Source organism: Vitis riparia, chromosome 4 (genome assembly GCF_004353265.1).
Source record: "Vitis riparia cultivar Riparia Gloire de Montpellier isolate 1030 chromosome 4, EGFV_Vit.rip_1.0, whole genome shotgun sequence".
NCBI lineage: Eukaryota > Viridiplantae > Streptophyta > Magnoliopsida > Vitales > Vitaceae > Vitis > Vitis riparia.
The window spans coordinates 2,563,104-2,589,378 of NC_048434.1; the positions used below are offsets into that span (position 1 = coordinate 2,563,104).

The 26,275-nt window shown below is 35.0% G+C and overlaps 1 protein-coding gene across 4 annotated transcripts; it reads right to left on the bottom strand.

Annotated features, from left to right (window-relative positions):
- Nucleotides 1-1,148: 1,148 nt before the first annotated feature.
- Nucleotides 1,149-22,782, bottom strand: LOC117913084 (DNA topoisomerase 1). Of its 4 annotated transcripts, XM_034827994.1 has the most exons (22): nucleotides 22,586-22,782; nucleotides 21,319-22,149; nucleotides 20,772-21,193; nucleotides 19,890-20,541; nucleotides 18,907-18,993; nucleotides 16,755-16,801; nucleotides 16,010-16,119; nucleotides 15,725-15,825; nucleotides 15,380-15,472; nucleotides 13,132-13,215; nucleotides 12,746-12,829; nucleotides 12,161-12,229; nucleotides 11,607-11,666; nucleotides 10,882-10,953; nucleotides 10,472-10,579; nucleotides 10,267-10,343; nucleotides 9,496-9,579; nucleotides 4,742-4,850; nucleotides 4,530-4,619; nucleotides 3,570-3,635; nucleotides 3,393-3,488; nucleotides 1,149-1,641 (listed from the first exon to the last, which is right to left on the bottom strand). In XM_034827994.1, the coding sequence occupies exons 1-22, from the start codon at nucleotides 22,679-22,681 to the stop codon at nucleotides 1,522-1,524; spliced, it is 3,558 nt and encodes a 1,185-aa protein (XP_034683885.1). In that variant the 5' UTR covers nucleotides 22,682-22,782; the 3' UTR covers nucleotides 1,149-1,521. The 4 variants fall into 4 exon arrangements, with proteins under 4 accessions (XP_034683885.1, XP_034683888.1, XP_034683886.1 ...); XM_034827997.1 differs by lacking the exon at nucleotides 22,586-22,782 and having other exon boundaries at nucleotides 20,772-21,201; nucleotides 21,319-21,410; XM_034827995.1 differs by lacking the exons at nucleotides 1,149-1,641; nucleotides 3,393-3,488; nucleotides 3,570-3,635 and adding an exon at nucleotides 3,700-4,063.
- Nucleotides 22,783-26,275: the final 3,493 nt, after the last annotated feature.

Below are 26,275 nucleotides of genomic sequence, written 5' to 3' on the forward strand. Positions count from 1 at the left end.
TTAATGTTTATTATTAAAAAATAAAATTAATATTTATTTTCATAAAAAGATGAGTCATGAATGTGGAGTTATCATCATTAAATATATTCTTATTAGATGTAGACAAATAAGATAAGAAAAGAGTTTAGAATTAGTAATAAGATAACTATTTTAACTTAATATTTAAAATTATTTTTAACTTTAAATTATGATATCAAATTGTTTTATTAAATATATTTAATTTATTTAATAACTTTAATTAAGTTATTAAATCATTTTAAGTCATTAAGTTGATTTATCAAACACTCTTTTAATAAAAATTGGTTACACGGTATGAACCCGTTAGGGTTTTTTCATATCTATTTAAGGAATTAAATTTTTGTTTAAGGTGGCTCCTTATCACCCTTATTCCCTATTATTTTATTTGCAAAATGATGAGTTTATGGGGTTATGGAAGCAAGAATTCAATTAGGGCACAAGGACCAATTTAAAAGAGAGGTGAGTGCTATGAGGGTTTATGTCAATACAAAAAAGTATCATAATCGAACTTTGATCTTAATATGAGACTCTATCTAAATGAATCCTTAATCTCATGAAATATAACAAGAACATGATATTTACACGAGGATGTGAGTTGTTATAATATTATTATACAACCTATTACCACACTTGACAAAACTATGAATATCAAAAACCATGAAACCTGCATTTCAAGTCTCCATCCAAAATCTACCTTGGATGAGCAAGATCGAGTTACAAAAATCTTGGTGGAAGAAAATCTCTCTAGTGAAACATATGAGACTTACACCATGTTTGGTTGGAGGAAAGAAAAGAAAATATTAAAAAAACATTTTGTTTATATTTGATTTTATCATCCTTCATCACTTCATTGATTGCTTAAGGTAAGTAAGAACAGTTTGGGCAAGAAAGATAACAAACATTTAAAAAAAAAATTAGTCGCTTGATAAAATTTAGAAATCACTTTTAAAAAGTTGAAAAATTACTTGCAATATTTAAAAAAAAAAAAACAATTAATAGATGATTCTCCCAAAACCATTTTTGGAAAAAACACTTCCATTAAAAGCACTTTCAATAAAAGCACACTCTAAATTCTAACATTGATCATGAGACTTGGTTTGATCCAGGGTTACCCTTCCAAAAACTGAGGATTCAGCAGGCTGAATGATATGAAGTTCATAGCATATAAAGAAGCTTTCATCATTCCATCTTCAGAAAAATATGAAGCTCCCACCAGACCTTACATGAACAAGAAATCCCCAGGAAAGAAATAATAATAATAACATACAAAAATGGGTAAAAATTATAACAAAAATTATTATTGTTATACTTATTGTACACGTTCTTTCCTTCTAAAAGAATTCAAGAATGCCCATGTGGTAGTGTATGCTCTTCTTGGCTCAACACTGACAACACCCATGATTGGAAGGTGGAAGGAATGAAGTTACCTTTGAATGAATGCTTGTGTAAATCAAATCAAAACATCTATGGCTAGCAGCTTTGGACTGCTACAATATTTCTCAGCTACATGGCTTCATACACTTCTTGTTTCTTTTTGTTCTTGGGTCGGCCAGACTGCTTTACATCTTTACCCAACAGTAGCTTCAATGCTTTCTCTAGAGTGATGTCATTTGGTTTTATGTTCTGCACACAAAAATTCATATGACAGGTAAGTTAACGATGTAATGAAAAGATATTAACCAGTACCATATCTAGAAAAACATATAAATGGAAGAGGAAAGTAAAGGTATTAACTGCTTCATGGTGTGCAGGTGATCGCATGTTAGTTCAATGAGAAACAGATAAGGCAAAAGGGAAAATGATATTCAAATTTCCAAATCCAACTGCATGAGACTCTTGACTTCAAGGAAGGCAGATCAGTTCACAAGACAGTGTAGCCCATTATAATTTATTATAAGGGTATGTTTATTTCTGATGTGTTTAACCACATATACTCTATATTGTAAGTAGACTAGGGCGGTAGAGTGGGATACAAAGGTAAAGCGAACGAAGTAAAATATGGAGAGAAAATAGACCCTCCCTGGAAAATCCCATGCTACTAAAATTGCACTTATGTCTGTAAAGAAAATAAGAAACAAAGAAGAAAAACAAGGAAGAAAGTGATCACCAATTTTATGTATTTATTTATTTAATTTTGAAGATTATGGATGATATAAGCAAGGTCACTTGCCACTCGGAATTTGGAAAAAGGGTTGCATTAAGACGTGTTGATAGGAAATTGCAATATGAGTTGAGCACCAACATAAATTCAGACACTCCACAGGTTCTTTTGGTTATTTTCACCAATTGCATTTATACACAGAACCCTTAACATGACTTTGGAGAAGTTAAAGCTCATACTGATAAAGAAAATTCCTTTTCCTTTAGTGGGGTCTCATGGAGAGTTACAATGTCGGAACATCTCTGTTTCCTGTACATATATGGATTTTGCCTTCTTTTCTTTATTCTAATTTTTGGTCCCAAAGTTTCCATCAGTTTGAATGGAACATTGCCCATCTAAAAAAATCCATTAAAATGGAACATTTCTGCAACTCCTGGTGCATGCCAGCACCTTCTTTCTCTTAAGTACCAATTTACATCCTACCATGGGAGTCCAGCATATTCAATTCAAGGTTTCTTTCCTGGGCACGTATTTGTGTCATTTTTTATTGAGTGTGTGGGCTGTGTTTATACATAAGAGCTTCAGAAGTCAACAACTCTCTAACAAATTTGAACTCAATCTATCTTGGCAAAATTAAACCCATCTTACAATCTCAGGACACTTGACAAGGCTTTGGATATCAACTGAATTTGCTTATAGGTTTCATCTTCACATATAATAAGTATTCTTCTATGTTTCATGAAAATTTTTAGGTTCTTCCAAAAATATTAAACCATTCCATTATGTCATTTAAGCTTTCAAGAATCTACATATTTAAGGTGACCAAAAAAGGGTTACAGAAACAGAACTTTTATAAACCATGGGAATGGGAAACTTTTATTCTTGACAAAACACCAGTGCACTCCTGGACTGAAAGAAAAACCCCTGTGAAAATTTTAGTTAATAGACTTTCAAAGTTCATCTTTCCATAATAGAAATTGGGAGTTTCAGGTCTATAAATATGTATCTAACACTAACATGCTTTAACCTAGGTTACCATTATCAGATTTTATTGTCTCAACTCATATTTCATAGAAGTGTGTGTCAGTGTGTGTACACAGGAGCACATTTCCTGCTGTCTCCATGTCAAAGTCTAAGACAGCTTCACAAACCGGTAAGCGGTAGGAATCATTTTTCACCCGTATATGAGCCAATATTAACAACAAAGAGAAATTGAAACTCAATCATAAATGTTATAGAGACATGTTAACAAGTAAAACAAACAAAAATATACCTTAGGCACAGGAGCAATTGTTCGCCGATGTCTAATGGAAAATCCATTTTTTGCCAGCTTTAGGACTACAGGGTGGTCATCATTTGGATGGTTTCCCTAAGAGGAATTCAAACTAAAGGAGTTAAAATATAATTTATTAAAAAAAGGAAAAAGACCTTAATTTAGATCAAGACACACCAATGTCACAGGATAGCGTAGCAACTCAAGAGCATCTTCAAGTGTTATAGAGCCCACATCCTTTATCTGAAAGAGAGAAATTAGATCCATCTCTTAAATATGGATTAGACATTCAAACTAAAAGAATGGCAATTAGCATAACCACATAACCAAGAATAGCAAAATAAAAGGCAATTGATAAAGGATAAAGAAAAGCCCACATCCTTTCCTTCCCACAGCACAGGACACATATCTATTTCTAAACTTCATCTGTAAGATGATTTAAAAAACGTCATCTGTGATTTACAAGCTAGTAGCATTATAGTTGGTACAGCTCTGGGTATCACCTCGATTCTACTCAGAGTGACTTGCATCCATTTAATGGGCATCTTCTTAGTCTCTAAGGTCTTGTTAAACATTAAACTGCATCATCATCAGTCTTACACTTTCAAGCCTCAATTGGAAATCTGCTGCATCATAAACCTTTCATATCGTCTTCTTCTTCTTCTTCTTTTCTGGTTTGTGGATGAGTAAGAAGAAGAAGACTGAGAAAATAAAAAAAAAGGATACAGGGCCACCTACATATTCTCCATGAGATCATCTTTGAATAATGTTAACAAAATCTAGACCCATGGAGAATAAGCTAAATTTGAGGCAGTAACACCGCAAGATGCTATGACTAATTCACTTCAGGCATGAAAGATGCAAGTATGGGTATCTTAAACATTCATATTGACAAAAATAATAGCAAGAGACCGCTAAATAGAGTGGCTTTTGTCTAGTTAGGAGAAAGGTTTTCGTCTTTCTTTTTGCCTAGCTTCTTGGGCGTTGTTTGTATACTTTGTGTGTACTTTTTCACCGCTTCTAGGCTTTACTAATACAATCTCTTTTTTACCTATCAAAAAAAAAAAAAAAAAAACGAGACCGCTAAATATGATTACAAGATATCAAAAGAAATGGACAGCCAAATTTTCTACATACATGGGAAACAGAGGCTCTTTTAGGCAAGTATCCTTTCCTGTCTTCACCAAGTTGAAGATAGAATCCATATGGACCATTCTTCAAAAGAATCTGAAATCCCGAAAAAAGAAAAAAAAAAAAGAAGATAAATTAATTAAAAAAAAAAAAAAAACAGAATATTTCAGTGTCAACCCATGCACAAACACCAGTATACACCAAAATAAAAACCAAACCTTCTCACTTGAACCAGGACTAAGACCCAGAACCTTTGGCTCCTCAAATGTTTTGTCTTGAGAAGCAACCTCTTCATCATCATCACCATCTAACATCTTAGCAATGTACCTGTGAATGAACCCAGACAGCTACTTAAGCAACTAAGAGAACCACAGATAATTTAATAGCAAGAGCTGTGCAGTCTCAACTTAGACAACTTTGTATTGACAGTTCAAATAATGGTGAACTAGATATAACTGTACTATTTCCCATGAAATCCATAAAATAACAGAAGGGAAAATATAACAAAATACTGAGCCTCTTTGTACTTCAACAATTTCACATGTTACTTCTTGAATTATGATGAAATAGAGTATAAATAAAAGATCAATAAACAATGACTTATTATGTTCCCCTTGGAAAGAAGAATATAAGAACCATGAATTAGATCTCTGTCTTCTTTTTTGAAATTACAAGAACCATGATTAGGTCTCTGTTTCTTCTTTGAAAATTACTTAAAAATGAAGCACAGAGACCTCATTCATGGTTATGGGGCTATTTACCAACCACATAAGTTTTTAGCACCACATATTTATTTCAAATTAATAAAAGTGTTAGATAATGTATAGTTATTTAGGTTATTTACTTTTCCTTTTCCTTTTCTTTCCTTACTGTATTGTGGGTCCCACTAGCATGTATATATATACCCAAGTCCAATGTGTATTCTTTACAGTTTTTCAATAACAATAATTAGGGATTCTCCCTTTTCTCTCTCTCTTCACATGGTATCAGAGCCAAGGGAGAAAAAAAAACCCTAATTATTTCCGGTTTATCCATGAATCCATTCTGGAAAATCTTTTAGTGACCGTGTTTCATTCCGGTCACCCTTCCCATCTCCTAAAGCTTTCCGATCAACCGTATCACCATCAGAAAACCTCACCGCCGTCAGAAAACCCTCACCGCCGGCGACTTTTCCGGCGACATATTTTTCCGACACCGACCATACCATCAGGTGCGCAAGGAGGAGGTCTTCAACTTTTCTCAAAGCACCGGAGGAAGAATCTCAGCCACGCGCGTCTCTTCTCCGGCGGCCTGAATCTCACTCACCATCGCGTGAGGGCGCGTGGGTCACTTTCCAGTCATGCGCTTCCACCTCCAGCCTCGCTTGACGCCGTCTAGCCACCCTCCATCTTTGCTTGTGTCATTCGAGCCCTGAAAGTGCATTTTTTTTGGGGTTTTTCGTCTCCTCCGACCCTCTAAACAGCCTTTCCGGCGACCTCCGGTGACTTCCTCTCCACCCCGAGCCCTACACGTGTCTTAGGAAGTCCGCGATAAGCCGTATTAGGGCTCTTTTCGATCCAAACGTATTTCATTCACCATATAAGTAGATATGGCTACTAAAAGTTCCACTTTTTCCTCTGTCATATCTGGATCTCCTATGATTACTTCGGAGAAATTGGTTGGCAGTGAAAATTATTTGTCCTGGTCCGCCTCTATGGAGCTTTGGTTTATGGGTCAAGGTTATGAGGATCACCTTGTTACGCAGGAGGCGGATATCCCTAAGGTTGACAGAGTACAATGGAGGAAGATAGATGCACAGTTATGTAGTGTGTTATGGCAATCAGTTGATCCTAAGATTCTGCTTCATCTTCGGGCCTACAAAACATGTTTTAAATTTTGGAATCAGGCGAAAGGGTCATACACGAATGATATCCAACGTCTTTATAAGGTGGCTTCTTCTATTGTCAATGTCAGACAACAAGATATGAATTTATCTACTTATATTGGCCAAATTGCCTCTCTTAAGGAGGAATTCTTGACTGTGATGCCTCTTACTACTGATGTTGGGGATCAACGAACACAGATTGACAAGTTCTTCATGGTTCTTACGCTTATTGGCCTCCGTCCAGATCTCGAGACCGTCCGCGATCAGATTCGTAGCAGTTCCTTCGTTCCATCCTTGGATGATGTGTTTGCTCGCTTCCTTCGTATCTCCTCCACTCAGACTTTGCCATCTGATAACACTTCAGATTCTTCTGTGTTAGTTTTTCAAACTAGCTCTCGAGGAGGAGCAGTGGTAACCGAGGTAGAAGCCAACGTCCTCATTGCACCTATTGCAATAAGCTTGGCCACACTCGTGATCAGTGTTATCAGTTACATGGGCGACCTCCCCGCACTGCCCACGTGGCCCAGTCATCTGATCCTCAGTCGCCTTAGCCTCCTAGTTCCTCCACATCTCAGGGTATTTCTCTCACTGACAGTGAGTATGATGACTATCTCCGCTATCAAGCCACCAAGTCAGCTTCTGTTGCTTCTGTTGCCCAGACTGGTAATGTTTCTACTTGTCTTACCCACACATCTTCTCTTGGACCTTGGATTCTAGATTCTGGCGCTTCTGATCACATAGCTGGTAATAAGGATCTTTTCTCTTCTATTACTACTACCTCTGCCTTACCTACTGTTACTTTAGCTAATAGTTCCCAAACTATGGCTAAAGGTTTTGGTTTCGCTCATCCTCTCCCTTCCCTACCTCTCCATTCTGTCCTTTATGCCCCTGAGTGTCCTTTTAATCTTATTTCCATCAGCAAAATAACTCGCACTCTTAACTGTTCTATCACTTTCTCTGATAAATTTGTGACCTTGCAGGACCGGAGTACGGAGAAGACAATTGGCATAGGACGTGAGTCTCAAGGCCTCTATCACCTCACCGCGCCTTCAACTCCTGCAGTTTGCATTTCCACTGATGCTCCCCTCCTCATCCACAGTTGCCTGGGCCACCCTAGTCTATCCAAGTTCCAGAAAATGGTCCCTAGTTTTTCATCTTTGTCGTCGCTTGCGTGTGAATCCTGTTAGCTTGGGAAACATACTCGTGTCTCGTTCCCAAAGCGTTTGAATAATCGGGCAAAGTCTCCTTTTGAACTTGTCCACACTGATGTTTGGGGTCCTTGTCGGACCGCGTCTACTTTAGGATTTCAGTATTATGTCACTTTCATTGATGACTATTCTCGATATACTTGGTTATTTTTAATGAAAAATTGAGCTAAGTTATTCTCTATTTTTCAGAAATTTTATGCTGAAATCCAAACCCAGTTCAATATTTCTATTCGTGTGTTGCGCAGTGACAATACTAGGGAATATTTTTCTACACCATTTACTTCATTTATGTCCCAACATGGGATCATTCATCAGTCTTCTTGTACTCATACTCCTCAACAAAATGGGGTAGCTGAACGTAAGAATCGATATCTTGTTGAGACAGCTCGTACTCTCCTTCTCCATAGTCATGTTACTTTTCGTTTTTGGGGGGACGCTGTTCTTACAGCATGTTATTTGATTAATCGTATGCCCTCATCTGTATTACACGATTAGATTCCTCATTCCCTTCTTTTCCTTGACCAACCACTTTATGTCCTTCCTCCTCGTGTTTTTGGTTGTACTTGCTTTGTTCATATTCTCACTCTTGGATAGGACAAACTTTCTGTTAGAGCCACAAAATGCATTTTCTTGGGATATTCCAGACTTCAAAAGGATTATCGTTGTTATTCCTCTGAGACTCATCGCTACTTTCTCTCCGCTGATGTCACTTTTTTTGAGGATTCACCGTTCTTCTCCACCTCTGAGTCTCTTCCTGTTTCTGAAGTCTTACCCTTTCCCATTATCTCCCCACCTGATGCAGTGCCTTCTCGCCCACTTCAGGTTTATCATCGCCATCATCGTGTCGTTGTTCCTCCTTCTTTGGCCGAGGTACCTACTGACTCACTTCCTATCCCTTCGGCTTCTCCTACCCCGACTCTGCCTCCTTCTGCTGACTTACCCATTGCTCTTCGGAAAAGTAATCGATCTACTCGTAATCCTCATCCCATTTACAATTTTTTGAGTTACCATCGATTATCTTCACCCTATTCTGCATTTATTTCTGCTATATCTTCTGTTTCTCTTCCCAAGAGCACCCCTGAGGCTCTTTCCCATCCAGGTTGGCGACAGGCAATGGTAGATGAAATGGCTGCTTTACACTCCAATGACACTTGGGATCTTGTTGTTTTACCCTCTGGTAAATCTACAGTTGGTTGTCGTTGAGTCTACACAGTTAAGGTTGGCCCTGATGGTCAGGTTGATCGCCTTAAGGCCCGCTTAGTTGCTAAAGGCTATACTCAGGTTTATGGTTCTGATTATGGTGACACTTTCTCTCATGTTGCCAAGATAGCTTCTATTCGTTTATTGCTCTCCATGGCTGCTATGCGTTATTGGCCTCTTTATCAGTTAGATATTAAAAATATTTTCCTTCATGGGGATCTTGCTGAGGAAGTTTAGTCAATTCAAATGATCAATTAGCAAATATTTTTACTAAATCTCTCAGAGGTCCTAGAATTAAATACATTTGTAACAAGCTTGGTGCATGTAACATATATGCTCCAGCTTGAGGGGGAGTGTTAGATAATGTATAGTTATTTAGGTTATTTACTTTTCCTTTTCCTTTTCTTTCCTTACTGTATTGTGGGTCCCACTAGCATGTATATATACCCAAGTCCAATGTGTATTCTTTACAGTTTTTCAATAACAATAATTAGGGATTCTCCCTTTTCTCTCTCTCTTCACAAAAAGAAACCATTAAAGTTCAATATATCCTACAAAAATTAGGCCTATTAAACAATATCTTTCAAATAAAGAAGTAAAAAGTGTTAAGCTTTATTAAACTTAACATTTAGTTGGATCAATCAAATAAGTAAATAAAATTATAAAGAAATGATAAAGACATGTTATATTTCATACTCACTTGCACTTTGGGTGTTGATCACAACCTATAAAATAGCCTGAACCAAATCGACTTACTTTGAAAATCAATGTGCCCTCCATACAACTGTAGCACATTTAAGTGAAAGTTATATCAGAAGTGTGTAAAAAATTAAAAATATGTATGTACATATGTACATATATGTGTATATTTGTATGTATTTACAACAAGGGACAAAGTTAAGAGGAGGGGAAGATGGATCTCTGAAACCATGCTTGGAACCAAGGCATAAATTTCCAATTCTCATTTTAAAAGCCATTTCTTAAAACCCTAATAATGATTAAACCTAGCTTGAACCAAGCTAATCTTGACCATCAATTAAAATATCAAAGAAAAAATAAATAAAAAACAAAGATTTATTAAAAAAAATACCCATCTGACTGCTGCAAAACAGTATCGGGCTGGAATAATGTGAACAATAACTTGCTGCTGTATCAGCACAAACAATGCCACTAGTTTTCCTAACTTAAATGTAAAAAATATATAGACTGTGGACTAAATCTAACTCGGGCACCTTTCCCAACACAAAAAGTTTCTTGATAGGAGTAGGGTACACAATCCTAGTTTTAGGCTTTAAAAGATAGCATGTTTAACTGCAAAGAAGCATGCATTAGATAAATCACATCAAGTTCTTGGGTTAACTACTTGGCCAAATTAAGGTTAGGTTTATCTTTCTAAATGCAAGCTCTCAAGTTCTTTGCAAACAACAGAGTTCATCAATAACTACCCAGAAATAATGGCATATATATGTACCTTGGGCATGTCCTACTTTTATCGGGAAGAAAGGAAAACAAAAAATCCCCAAATTTTTTCTCCAACATCTTCTCCACCTGCAATTATACAATTAAATATTAAACATGAAAATTTCTATAACAAAATATTAAAAATAAAAATAAAAACTTACATCTCTTAGGGTGCAGCATTCAAAGCTTTAATCTAATAACAAACCCAACCCTACCTGATGAATGTGGACATTACTAACACGATTACAATACATGCTGAATCGTGTCCAATAATCTTTGAGGAGACCTTTCCACTCAGTCAAGCCAGCAGAAACATTGTCAAGCTGCAGGGACAGGTGATGCATGAAAACAAAAAGAAAATCAGTGATAACTAATTAAAACCACTAGATCGTATGAGCTAAAAAGAAAGAAGAAAGTTAAACAACGGTTCACAAGTTAATAAATTCACATGTCAACTTTACAGGGAAGGATGTAAACAGCATCAACAAGCTAAAGGGGGCAGATAAACAATATCAATTTGTTGATGAGGATGGTAATATAACATTATGCTACAGTATCCAAATAACAAAAAATTTCAAGACAGCAACCTAAAAGAATATATGAAACAAATCATTAATAAATTTACCTCAGTTTCCATATCAGCAGTGAAACTATAGTCTGTGACCTCTGAAAAATGGTGAGAGAGAAATGCCGACACCTAAATATCACAAATAACAGAAGGCAATGAAAGAGGCAGCTACAATTGTCAAATTTCTTGTAAACCAACAGAGCATTAGGAGGAAAGTTAATATTAAAAAAAAAAAATCTTAGATAAGGTGTTCAACTAATGGTTGTTGATCAATAAAAATAAGACAGATGAAGAGAATTGCACAAAGTAATGAGTAGGAGGTTAAGAAAGGGAAAATATACAATTTTTTTTTTTCACCCCATAAAACCTAAAAAGGGTATGCAAATGTGCAAGTGAAAAAATCTTAACACAGAAGTTAGCACTCAGCAGAGCAGAAATTGAAAATTTGTCTACAGTATGTAGGAAACCCACTACTTGGCTCCAAGATCCCATTGGGTTAGCATCTTTAGACAGGGCAATTTGACTTGTTCAACAAACCACAGTATTCTTGGAGGGAGAACAACATTAATAAATCTGTTCTAGAATGAGATTTCTTCCGGAAAGAAAATAAAATTAATATATCTGCTCTAGAATAAGATTTCTTCATTAAGCACGTATTAAAGGAAAGAGCTACAGCATCTGACCATTTAAATATTGCTCAACTGAATTAGACAGTTGTTGCAAACAAGATACTTGAATGAAGAGAAAATCAAAGTCAAATCAGTAAGAAAGTGAGAGCATACCATGCGACCACGAAATTCTGGATATAATACTCGGTTTTTGACTGTCACATAGTTTCTATCCTGATGCCACAGGGAAAGCAGATATCAATATTCTCTCAATCAATTTTGACACAGAAGACAAATAAAACCATAAGTTTTCACAAGTTCAGATAAGTGTAACGTAATGAACATCCGTCCCCACTACAAAAGAGTCAAAAGATATATTATAGTTAAGCTCTAGTTTTGAACTAAATTGAAAATCAATTTCCAGACATCCAAAAAACATTTCATGGTTTCACAAGGAAAGCTATTTGCATTTCAAATTTGCTTGTACATTTTCTCTCCTTCTTTTCTTTCTCAAAGGACCTCTCATCCTTCTTATATTCTTTCTTTTTCATTTTGCTTAATGTGACGGATTTATATTCTAGAAGTAAATGAAGAAGAAATGTAAATACAGATCAAACGGACTTGAGATTAAACTTTGTGTCCTTCACAGTTCTAGATATTAACTAAACTACAAAATTAATGTACTTTGAAATCAACACAACATGAAGATTCTGAACACCATTTATTACCTGTAAAACTTTCATTGTGATTGCATATGTAGAAGGCCTTCCAATCCCAAGCTCCTCCAGCTTCTTAACCTGTAACAAGCAACATCATAAAGGTAAGCAAGCATAAAGACCAAATATTTTACTAAAGTACAAAGAAGTTCCCTCCCACTCTCCATTCATAGATTGAGCACTCACAGAAGCACCTATAAAAATAGTTGCATATGCATTTGTGGTAAAAGAATGATTTGATTCAAATCATTTCCATTGTTCCTATTACATAAAAGCAAGTTACTACAAGCCACATTCATTAAGAAAATAGAAGTATAGAAATCAATATCCATTTTATGTATAAAATAATATTCATCGCATGTGTTGTACAATGAAATCTTTACCTATTTCTATAAATTATAATATTTTTTAAAGGATTAAAATATAATGTGTTTGACAAGAAAACAAATAAAAATATTTTACATCCATATAGAAACTTTTCTTTCTTTTTTTTTGTGTTTTAATATTTTGCAAGTCGAAATTTTGACTCCTTTGACTGCAATCTATTTCAAAGAAAATAGTCTTAAAAAAAGTACAATGGGGAATACAATGACGTACCAGGGCACCCTCTGAGTACCGTGATGGAGGAAGGGTATGATGCTGCTCTAGCTCCAGTAAACTAAGATACAATGGATCCCCTGCCTATAAAACATATGAGTTAGTGATGGTCCAATGATAATCAGCTTACACCCCAGCAATGGAGGCAAATCTTTTCATTTCTAAGAAATTCTTTCATGCTATAGCATTCCCTATTAGGTGCCAATTAAGTGTCAGTATGCACAGCCCAGCCTTTGGCGTATCCCAGGAAAGAATTAGTATGAGGGAAGGAAAAAAACAGAAAAACCACCTTAGACTCACTGGAGTATGAAATTATTGACATAATATTAAAAAGGAAAAATATAGCCTTTTTTTTATGTACACAATTTAAATAACATGGTCAGTACCTTCAATGAACTGAGAGCCTTAAAGACTTCACCACGTTCATTCCCTTCATTTTCATCAACTCTGATTGCTTTAGCTTCCACATCCTAGAAATTCAAAGCATATAAAAATTGGAAAGCCTCAAAAATAAAAAGATACAACAAAGTGCCAGATTGCAACGAGGTATCAATCCCATTCTTTGACCATCCACATCCTAAATTTAAAACCACAAGAACAAAATATAATGTCTGCAAATTATGTCACCTTGTTATGTGATTCTGAATAAAAAATTCCATATTGAATTGCATATTGTGACATCAAAAGTCATCAAAGAACAAACACACAGATACACCGTAACCTGGAAATGACACTCACATTCAATCTCTCAGTTGTCCATTTTTTCTTTATAAGTAAAGAAGAGTATATATATTAAAAAGAGACGCCACAATCAATCTCTCAGTTATCCTTGTTATCTGAATAGGGTACAGCTTAACTGAATGTAGCTTAAATGACAACAGCACAGCATCCAAAAGTATCTTCTGTTTTCAATTTATTTTTTTATAAGTAAAAAAGAATTTTATGACAAAAAGACGCCTACTAAAAGGGGATGTAATCTAAGCACACAGGACATGGAGAAGGTACCCCCATCCCTAAAAGAGAACAGTGGAAAAAAAGACCCAGTCTCAAGTTCTTAACACTCTGGTCCTTAAGCCACTGAAGGCGAAGTAAAGGAAAGCAAGCGTGTACAGCAAGTTTGCAAAACCCTCACCAATAACCAAATGTAACCTATTGATAAAATCTAACAGAGATGCTCTAAGCCTCCCCCCCATGTGTAACCAACACAAAGGCCTTCAACCATTCAAGCACAGATTTCAAAAAGACAACTTTAAGTTTCAACACCAACAGCTCTATCTCTTTACAAAAATCATGCAGTTGAATTCCTTCCAACACTACAGAAACATAATGGAGCCACCCCCCACACTTTCTCATTTCTCTTGCCACTAACATGACCATGCCAAATTGACAAGGTTTCCATCACCAAGCAAGGACAGACACATGAAATACAAAACAAACAAAACGGGAAAATTGAGCCACCATGCAATGAATGAGGAGGTACACTTGGTGAATTGATTAAGCCAGCATGATCTTGACCAAAAAATCCAAATTCACTTTTACATTGATTTTCACCTTGACAAAATCACAATAAATATTCAAAACATGATTGTTGTGGCACATGAATGCAAGCCAGCCATACAAGATCTACCGTACAAAGAATAACAAAGTTTGAAGATATTATTTTTAGTCAATTGTTATCATTTATATGTGCAGTGTCTCTTTTATTTTCTCATAATGTTTTTAAAGAAAATGCAACTCAAAACACAAAAAAGAAACCAGAAACTGAGAAAGACTGCTCAAGTATGTATGTGGATGAGTGTGTGTGTGTGTATGTGCACATCCACTACCCTATGTTGTTCAAGTAGAAATAATAGCCAACACAAAGGTGCAGGGCCATTAGATCCCAATTCTTCTAAACTGGTTCTATGATTAGAAGTTAGAGTTGATGGCATATCATGTACAGTGTAGTGCCAAAAAGGAGAGAATATCAGCAGTCATGGAAGGCTTTGGTGTGCCCCTTTGTTAGGTGCTATTAATATAATTGATCTTTGCCTATTAAAAAAAAAAAGAAACATCTGTCATGGAAGGCATCTAGGTAGGGGGCGTTCTTGGTAAAAACTTCCTCTGACATGATTCTGTTGCCTTCTACTTTTTTCCTTTTTGGCATCCTTGGTATGGGGTTGACATGCCTTATCTAAGGTGTGCGGGAAACAGCAAGAATGGAGGGACAAGGAAGGTTTGGAGAACTGTGCCCCTTTATCAATTTTAGTGTGACTGGAAAGGGCAGAATAGACATATTTTTGAAGGATTGGAGCTATCAGTCCAAATTCGAAAGAGTCCTTTCACAAGTTTTGGTTCTAATAGGGGGGAGTGTAGTTCATGGATAGGTTGTGGATGGCCTAAAGTGTACCTGTGTCCGATTTTGGGCCTTTTGATCTTTCTCTTTCTAGCCTATGGGGTTTTCCTTGCATACATCTCATGTGCTAAGGTTTGCCCCCTATATGGCCTTTCTTAAATCCAAGCAATCTACTAAAGACAGATCAACAGTATTAAATCAAAATATTAGTGTTAAACAGAAACTCAAAGACAAAATTAGGTTACACCTCCAATGAATGAGAAAAGGATTTAAAGAACAATAAATAGATAAGGTTATACCTTATAGACTGCCTGGTATCCAAAAAACTCAACTCCTGAGCATGTGGATCGAAACACAACAGACTCATTGGCATTCCCTATATCGACTTGGATCTAGTTTGATCAAAGAAAATGTCAGGTGAGTGTAAATGCAGAGCAAACAATAAAAAAAAGGAGAAATGAAATACTCCCTAACAAGAAACAAACAAAAAAAAAGAAGCTACTTTAAATGCAAATGCTATTGGGTGAAACAAATGCAATCACCAAAACATGGCAACCAATACCAAGTTGCTTGAGAGCAATAGATGTTTTTTCACTTGGCAGAGCACAACATGTTTAGTTAATAAAGGAAATTTACATCCTAACCTGATCAATTGTAGCTGGTTCCATTTGGCATGCCATTGTGCGAGACCAGATAAGAGTGTACAACTTTAAGGAATCTTCATCAAGTACTCCAGCAAGCATTGCTAAAATTAAATTAAAAAAAATAAAAGACATTTTTTAGTTAAATAGCCATACGAGTCATTCAAACGGTGAAGTAAAGATGTCAAACCTAATTTTATTGGAAGACAAAGGAGTGTGATAATTAAAAATTCAAATCAGCAAACAGATTATATAAAGTGCCACATAGCCCACAAAATTATTTATTACATGGTAACCGCCGAATATCAGTTGGTCTAATAGCTTCATGGGCCTCTTGAGCATTCTTCACTTTCTTGAAGTATTTGCGAACACCATCTGATGCAAGATTGGACCCATACCTACAAACAAGAAGTTTTTTGTTTCTCACCAAGAACTAAAGAATAAAAGAAAGAATATTTACTGTTTAGGTAGAGGAATTGCAATTATAACATAATAAAGGAAGAAATTCGAGCAAATACACAAGATTTCTTCCTCTAATAACAAAAATTGACAACACTTGCAACAATACATGCAAAGGCCGCACTCTTCAAAATGAGAGGAAATGAAAACCCTCCACCCATTTTCTTTTATATAGTGAGAAACAAAGAATCAAAGAGAAAAAGAGAGGAAGACAAAGTTAAGAAAGATAATGTAGGGTAGTTTTCTGGGCCTCCATAGCATAAGAGAAGATGAGTGAGAAGAGAGTGCAGAAAAGACAAAGCAACAAGATTCAAAATTGTAGGTCATGTATTTTAAGACCTTAATACCTTATCAAAGTGCACACCTATACATTATACATTTCAGAATCTGGAGAAACCAAGATAACCATTCACATTGCAAACCAGCACTTAATAAAGGACAAATAATTATACATGGCTCCAAAAGTACATCTTTTTTTTTTTTTTGATACATGGCTCCAAAAGTACATCAAAAGCATATATAGCATCCGATAGATGTAACATAAAATTTAGATCTGGGTATGCATAAATTTCACCTTTCTGCAACCAAGGAGCGTATGTCCTTCGCAGCTTCATCAGAAACCTTGAAAAGAAAAAGAAGGTGAAGCATTAGAAGTTCACAAAAGGATTATTATCTCAAACAGAATTTTTAACACCAGCTGAATAAATATAATTTAGTCGCAGTCGCAGCACATTTCCTTCAGTGTATTGATATTATTTATTTATTTATTTATTTTCTTTTGATGAACAAGAAACCTTCCACGGAAGCCCTTCAAACTCCCCATGAGGACCTAAACCTCAGGGTGCTGACCACACCTGCCACAACTAGCACTGGATAATCTTAGGGCATTCAACCAGCAGCAGGAATCAAATCTGGGACTATGCACTTCATCACACATCCCAGCACTTGCCCTAACCAACTGGCAACCTGACGGGCAAATGTATTGATATAATATTAAGTGGTATAAGCATACACATGAGCATAAAGAAAAGTATAAGAGTTAAAATCTGACATTTTCATCAGCTAATACTCTTACTCATAATGGTCGGATATAGAAAATTCCAAATGTGAGAATGGTTAAGAATTCGTGCCACTAAATGCAAGTAATTCTGAACAAATCAAAGTAATTTGTGCCACTTTGTGAGTCCTTCTCCTCTCTTTTCTCCATTTCCATGTCTAAGAATGCTTGGGTTTCAGAGGTTTGGAACCCCGTTGGAGATGGGGATGGTTGGACTCCTCTTTTTGCAAGGGCGTTTAATGATTGGGAGATCGATTTGGTGGAGCGTTTGTTGCAGAAGATCCATGCCTTCAAGGTTCAAAGGGAGGAGGAAGATAGAGTGATCTGGACAGCTTCAAATGATGGTGCTTTCTCAGTTAAGTCTCTTTATTCTATGTTGGAGCGGGGGGGGTTCTTCTATGTTACCTAGCGAAAGAATTCGGAGGGTAAGAGTGCCTCCAAAGATAGCTTTCTTTGCTTGGGAGGCTTCCTGGGGTAAAGTCTTAACTTTGGAGCAACTTCAAAGGAGGGGTTTCTCTTTGGCAAACAGGTGCTTTCTTTGTCTATCCAAAGCAGAAATGGTGGACCATCTCTTACTTCATTGTGTTAAGACGCGGGTCCTGTGGAACCTTCTTTTCTCCCTTTTTGGTGTATTTTGGACTCTTTCGTGTATAGTGAAGGCAACCCTTCTTGGATGGAATGGAGTGTTTGTGGGGAAAAGACGCAAGAGGGCTTAGCAAATGGCTCCTTTATGTATATTTTGGTCAGTCTGGAAGGAGAGAAATAGACTAGCTTTTGGGAATGAGGAACTCTCGCTTCAAATGTTGAAATATTCTTTTGTATGTAATCTTTGATCTTGGGTTAGGATTTCCTTAGTAGAGAGCCCTTCTTCTCTTGTAAGTTTTTTAGACTGGATAGGCTCCTAGTAAGGGAGGGCGGTGTGTATACTCCCTGTATACTTCGAGGGCACTGGTTTTTTAGTGTTTCCTCTTTTTGATTAATATACTTACTTTTTTACTTATAATAAATAAAAAATTCTTCAATATATTCACACTTGTTAGAGACTATGCATGATTCAGCTAGGTTAACAATTTTCAAAACAAGCCTGCTGAAAAAACAATATATGTCCTTAAATCAGGAAATTCAAGTGAAGAAAATAAAAGACAAACAAACTTAAATATCAGAATTACTCATAATTTCACTCATCAAGACATGCCACTGAATTAGAAAATTAAGCACAGTTTTATGAAAAGTAAATAAATAAATTAGAGCACAGGATAGCAATATTAAGACTCAGTCAACCAAGAGTGCTTCCACAGCTCAAGTACATAAAGACTTGCAAATGTCAGCTGGTAATTGTAATGGATGAATTAGCCAGTTTTTAACTTACTGAGCAAGCTTATTGGCACCCAAACACTTAAACCACCCACAAGGAATACCAAGGAATGAATTATAACTACTACAGAAAAGAGACAATTAAAAAACTAAGCAATAAGCAAAAAGAAAAAAAAAAAGACCTTTGGAATCATTAAATGCTAATCATCTGAAGGGCAAAATAACAAAAATACACACAGAGACACATGGACTAATATATCTCATGACCTTAGGCACCATTAAAACATTTCAAGATGGTACATCCAAACAACCAAGCACTGCAGGGAAATATTCATGCAACCAAGCTGCTACCTACATGTAGTCCATCTGTTCTCATGTATGTTATTAATCCTGCTGCCTTCCCATCTGATAATTGAACCCCCTCATAAAGTCTCTGTGCTAACTGCATTCATATTGTCACGTAAGTTCCATGACCAAACTAACAACAAAATATTAAAATGTAAATGCAATCATAAGCTAGAAAAACACAATTTAAAGCATAAAATAATGAGGCTACATCATACAAAAAATGGTACAGCAAATCAGTGAAGTTGAGGAATATAGAAGTATGGGAGCATCTTCACACAAAAGCGCTGAAAATTCCTTTATCAACACAAGCATTGACATGAATCTCATGAAAGCCACACTATTTCAACACATCACATGTTCTTTTGGCACTTCAGCACAACTCAAGCCAAAATGATGACACACCATTCAGGTAATAAAAATGTTTTACCTTAATTTCGTGGTGGATCACGCAACCTTGGATGTACGATAAAACAGTGTAATGCATAGTGACACTTCCCATTTAGGTTTTTTTTTTTTTTTCTTCTATAAGAAATGAGAATAAAATTATACAATGAACACTGCCTATTTGTCATGCGTATGGAATAACTAATGAAAAGAATACCATTGATGATAACGATGATGATGATGATTATAACAACAAAATTAAAAATGTGTTGCTGCGAATAGTGATGATGAGGACAGTCATAATTACTGCCACTACTACAAGAATAAGGAATGTGCAATCTTATCTTACACTAAGGTGCATCATCAATATCACTCACTTAAACATTCAAAAGAGAATTAGTAAGGAGCTAATCATATATTAGCTTGTTTCAATAAACAGGCATTATAATTGAGCTGTGAAAATTAAATAAAAAAATGTTTTATACAAATCTCACCAATCTCAAATACAAAGGGAACCGACTATGACTTCATCCATTTGGAAAAATAAGAAGAATTAACAGGGAAAATTATAAAAATACACATAAACAGTTAGAGAATTATGCCAACCTTCATTGTATACATTGCTGAAAAATGTAATTTGTTTGCAGCATCTTGCTGAAGTGTGGATGTTATATATGGTGTGGGAGGATTTTTCCGCATTTTATTTCTTTTAGAACCAATCACTTTGAACTCCAATGAATTAATCTCCTGTTCAATAGCCTTTGCCTCTGTATGAGAGCTGATTGAAAATTGATTTAACTTTTTGGAGTCGAAATGAGTCAAGTATGATGGAAAAAATTTGGAGTTCATTGAGGAACCCTGTTTCCTATTAAATTCAACTTCAACCGTCCAATATTCCTGTGGTTTAAATTCATCAATTTCCATTTCTCTATCACATATAAGAGCCAGAGCAGCTGATTGGACTCGCCCAGCTGACTGGCAACCTGGTAACTTCCTCCATAATAGTGGGGAAATGTTGAATCCGATCAAATAATCAAGAGCACGTCGTGCGAGGTAAGCATGAACCAAGTTTACATCAATCTCTCTTGGAGCATCCAGAGCACTTTTGATGGATGACTCAGTTATTTCATGAAAAACAACCCTTGCTACAGTTAAATCTTTATGTAAAGCATCCTGCTGCAGCAACATCTCAATAATGTGCCAAGCAATAGCCTCTCCTTCACGATCAGGATCTGATGCAAGAATAAGATTTTCTGCTCTGAGGAACAAGGCAGAACAAGATAAGAAAATGCAGAAACACAATTAGAAACAGATCACATAGAACCATATAAGATGTAATGATAGCTTAACACCCGGTATCTAATAGCTAAACATTGGAGTAATACATATAAACTTGTTCCACTTGATCTCCAAAATACTTTTATTGCCTCATGGATACAGCTGGTTTAGATAAATCGGTAGCAATCAAAAGGAAAGAAAAGATCATACCCGCCTAGGGCAACCTTAATACTCTTAAGATGAGTCCAGGCAGCAGATGGGACCTCCCAAACCATGCTGAAGTCATCATCAGGCCGCACAGATCCTGACCTTCCAGCCAAGTCCCTAACATGCCCATAGCTAGGTAGGACTTCGTACATGTCACCAAGGTAGCCCTGAATGACCTTAGCCTTTGTAACAGACTCCACCACCACAACAGATTTCCCAGAAGAAGGATATAATTTCTTCAGTGGCCTTTGTTCCAGGGACTTAATTTTGCCCATAGTGTGGACCGTCTGTTTCTTTGGTGACTCATTAGCCACTTTTGGAGATTTTCCCTTTTTATTAGAGCTGCCAGTTGCCTTCTTGGATTGGCTCTTCGTTGAAACAGAACTATCAAGCGCCTCCACAGGCTTGTTCCCAGTTGAATTATTCTGAAATACTGCAGTGTTAGTTAAAATATTGCAATGAGATAAAAGGAGCAAAACCTGATTCTCCAATATAAAATCTAGATAAATACATGCTTACATTCATATATACATATGGACACATGTCTCACCTTTGAAGCCTGTGGGGACTGGCTCTTTTTAGTGATATTGGACTTATTTGCTTCAGAGCTGCTTTTAGTACTTTTCTTCTGAGCGACATCAGAGCTTGCATCAGTGCTAGTAACTTGTTCCTTATTTTTCTTAGTTCTTGACTGCTTCCTCTGTTTTTCTGTAGCTTTAGAGTCTCGGTTATTGTTGCTAACAGGTGAAGTTGAAATAGATGGACTTAAATCCGCATCCTTCCTGCCATTATCAACAGGTTGCTCTTGTTGAGTCATCATGTCACCATCACCAAGAGCTGATCTTCTAGAACTAGACGAACTAACTTTTGTGGGCTGGTTTGAACCTGCAGCACGCACCGCACCATTAAAACTTCTCCTGTGAGCAGCCAATGACTTCTCCCACTTCCTATGCTTATTAAAAGGTTTGAAAAGTGAAGTATTCTCAGCAGTCCCATCCCTTATACCCAAGTTATCACCTTTATTTTTTACTCTTGGGACCTGGGAGAAGGGCCTCTTAGCAAGAGCTTTGTAATAAGGTGAACTAAATCTGATACCAATGTCCAAAGTCCCATAAATGGGTGTCACAGCATTAGGAAACCCGAGTCGTAACTGGGACTGAACAGGCACCGCAAACCTGGAACTATCAGTAAGGTTTCCAAAAATATGAAAATTCCGATTAACATTTAATCTAAGAATCTTTGGTTGAATGTTATTGACCAATGCAGGTATGCCGATTTTTCTAAAATTAATCTGAGAGAAGTTCCCGAATTTATCTCCCCCATTAAGCCTCGTACATGGTAAGGAAGTAGCAGGATAATTCTGAAATCCCCTGTATTGCAACTGTAACAAAAATTCCACAAAATAACAAATTATTACCACCTAACCAACAACCAAAATGCATAGGGACATGGAAAGAACATGTTAAACAGTTTCTCATTAAGAAACTATCACCATAGAATATAAATTCACTGAAATAAAATGTATTGCGATATCCCCTTTTTAGAGAGCATTTTCTAGAACAATAGGCACTTATACTATGATTGGTTCCAGGAAAACTCGAGGGAAAATGCAAGAGAGAGGGAACCAAACATAGCCTTCACAACATCAAGAAAGAAGTGTGGTAGCCCCCCATTTGGCAGCTGATAAATTAAATTAGGACCAAACATAAGAAACGTTGAAAAAAAAAATTATTTCCATTTTTTCCTTCTTGGGGTTTACATTCTCAGAGGAACCAAACAGAAAAATGGGTCTGGAATGAAAACTAAAAAGGGAGAACCTTGGCCATGAAGGGAAGGAATGAAAGTGAAGGCGAAGAAGAAGCAGCAGTAGTAGTCGACAAGAAGTAGCTCCTCTGTAGTTGAATGCTCGCCATTAATACAATATCTTTTGCCCCAACATCTCAGCTTTTGCTGTAAATTGTCTTCTGGTATAATCTTTAGTGGCGGTGGATTGAGAGAGAGAGGCAGAGGAGGTTTACGCCTCAGGGTTTTGGGAAGTTCAGGGTTTTGTGCACAATATCTTCTAACATGATTCAGTGGTGGGCCAGGCCTGCATTAACATGGCCCATTCCATGAAATTCTGGGCCTTGTTTTTCCTGGGCCACCCGAACGTTGGGTTGAGTTGCATTTACACAGTAGGATCGCGATGGGGCAAATCCAGCCCGTAATGGGAAGAATTTGAAATAGAAATAAACAGATTCAAAATGGATTGAGGAAGTCAATAAAAACTCGGAATGAGAGTAAGAGTAGGTTCGGGTATAACTTTATCCCCACCTTTTCCTGTCCCGATTATATATAATTTTAAATAAAAAGTTATTTTTGCTCATTTTTCTATCGTTTTTAATATAAAGAAAATATTACTTTTCATAAATATAAATTATAATTATTTATAATTTTTTTTTTATAAATTAATTTTATTTTAAAATTTTTTAAAAAATTATAATTAATTTTTTTAAAATTAAACAAGATGGGATATATCTGCCCCTTTGCTCTTTTTATTTTTTTTATTTATTATTTTTTGAATGAAAATAGATATAAATAAACAAAATAAGGTTAGGTTAAAGATGACTCATTCCGAATTCATCCCATTGTCATCCCTAATCTTAAGTTTTGAGTAATAGTAGTAAACATAGTATATACAATTATAATAATTGATATTTACAAACATTTATACAAAATTAACTCCATGATTGCAAAGACCAAAGGGGAATGTGTTTGTGTTATTGCTTTGAAAAGTGATATGGGAATTAGTACTTCAATTTGTATTGTTAATCTTTGGAGAAACTTGACCTCAAATGGGCTTGCTTAATTTAAACATAATCTGTACACCCAAGGAGTGGGTCTATAAGGTTTAGGTTTGTTATACTTGTATAAACCTTTTATCTTTTAGGTATAGTTCTCGTGGTTTAGTAGAGGTTTACTCAGTTCTTTTGGTCAGGTTTATACATTATAGGGAAGATTTTTCATCATTTTCATGTTTTTTTTCAATTAATATAATTGTTTGTTTCTAATAAATAAAAAAATGACTCAGACCTTGATATTAGTAGAAGAGTTGTCAAAATCTCATTAACATTTAGGTTAGGTTTAGTTTAAGGAAAACATTAAAGAAAAAAATTGTTAAAAAAATTATTTTCCCATATTCGTTGTCCTATAAAAATGTTTAAAAAATATATATATAATTAAAATTAATTTAAAATACATATTTTCAGTTTATTTAATAAAAAATTAAAATAAATAAAATAAGTTTATAGCATATAAAATAATTTATTGTCGTTCAATTTTATTTTATTTCCTCTACTTTTCTTTTCTTTAACTATTTCTCTCTATTTTCCTTCTCTCAAACCAAACACAGCCTTAAAAGAAACATGATTTCATCCTTCCGACTTTTATCTTTTGAATTGTCTTTAATGAATAATATTATGAAGATAGAAAAGGCCATATTTGAATAGTTTTTTTTTCTAATAATAATTTATTTAAAATTAATATTTAGAGAGATTTGAAAGTCCACATTTCGCAATCTTGATCTTTCAAAATATTATTCTTATATATATATATATATATATAAGTTAACTTGTCATTTTTTAGGTCAGATTGTGCTACACAAGGTATTATTATTTTATTAATAAAAAACTCATACTACAAGTTGTTTTTTCTTGGTGTTTAAGGAAAATATTTATTTGTTTACCTTTTTTATGATGATTATCATATCCCACATTAAATGATAAAGTTTATAATATTATATAAGTATGAACTCCTCTTGATCTTATAAATATATTTTAAAACTTTTATGATGATTATGTTATCTCACGTCAAATGAGAAAATTCCTAACATTATATAAATATGAACTTCTTTCGACTTTGTAAGTGTGTATTAAAGTTGTAAGGGCCGATTTGAGTTTAGAGTGGAAAATATTTATTGATCTTGATGTGGAGGTTTGTTTTACCCTATAGGAGGTGTTTGTCTGTTTGGTCTTGTAATCCCATGAGACACAACGAGGACGTTTTGTTTGCATAGGAGGGTGTTTATGATATTTCACATCAAATATGAGATAAAGTTTTCTAACGGTATATAAGCAAGGCGAGAAAAGGGGCATTCCTGGTCAAAGCATTGATTCTATGGGGAGATAGGTCAGAGCTAGCATTGAATAAGAAGAAGCTTCCTCTTAGTGACGTATAAGATCATTTTAATCTTGTAAATATATTTTAAAGTTGTAAAGACTCATTTTGGTTCAAAATAGACAATATCTACAAAGTTAGGAATGTGTCGTTATAATAATCGTGGAAGTTGTTTTCATTTATATTAAAAATACAAATTTAAGATTTAGATTATGTTTGGTTTCATAAATTATCAAGAAAATAAAAAAAATATTAACAAAAGTTTTATTATATTTGGTTTTACTTTAAAAACCCTTCGAAGAAAAGTAAATATAATTAAAATTAGTTAGAAATTTATATATTTAAATATTATTTAATCTTTATATAACAAAGAAAAATAAATAAAATAAGTTTGAAAAAAAACATATAAAAAAATTTATTAATTCTAAATCTAATCTTACTTTCCTTCTTTTACTTTTTTTCTTCTACATTTTCCCATATCTTTTCTTAAATTTTTTAAAAATCAAATATAACCTTAAGGTTTTAAAGAGGAAAAATGTTAGGGTGTCGATTTGATACTTACCACACTCATAATTTCGACTATTAAAAATGTATGATCAAATTTAGTCCGTTGGATAGAGTGTATATTTGTACGGGACTATGATACAAATAATGTGAAATTGAATAAAATATAAATAAATAAATAAATAAAAAGTACAAAAAATGGAATAAATAAAAAAGAGTACAAAAAATGGAATGTAGATGGGATGCAAAAGAATAGACCAATTTGTATACATAAAAATATTGTGATTGGTGCCGGTCTCCATTAGGCAATCGATTTGTCACGATAGCCCGACCCTTGTAATTTTGTAAAGGTTTTCTAGCGCAGGGAGGACAAAAAGTGAGTGGGAAAGGCTTGAAAGAAGGCATTTCCATATTATCATTAAGGGTATTTTGGTAATAGAAAAGTTTGAAAAGGACACAAAAAGAATCAACAAGTAGGTGGGTGCATTCAAACTTCAAAGTCAAACCCTCTTCTCAAAATACCATTCAACTCTGCTATAATTTGTTAATATTATTAAGTAGGTTGTGGTGTACTCTTAAAGATTTAATTATTATTATTATAAAATAAATTTATTTAGCAATGTTTTACACAAATAAATTATATTATATAGAAGGAGGTGATCTAGAGGCGGAAAAAGACGAGTGTCCAATGTATTGATGAAAAATAAGATTTTTGGGTTGTTTTCTAAAATACTTATTTCATTAGTCAATTTTCCTGTCCTAAGTCGTGAATAAAATTACAAATATAAAAATCAAAGTCTTGACGCTTGTTTTCATATGAAAAAGAGGAAAAATTCGAGGCAGGATAA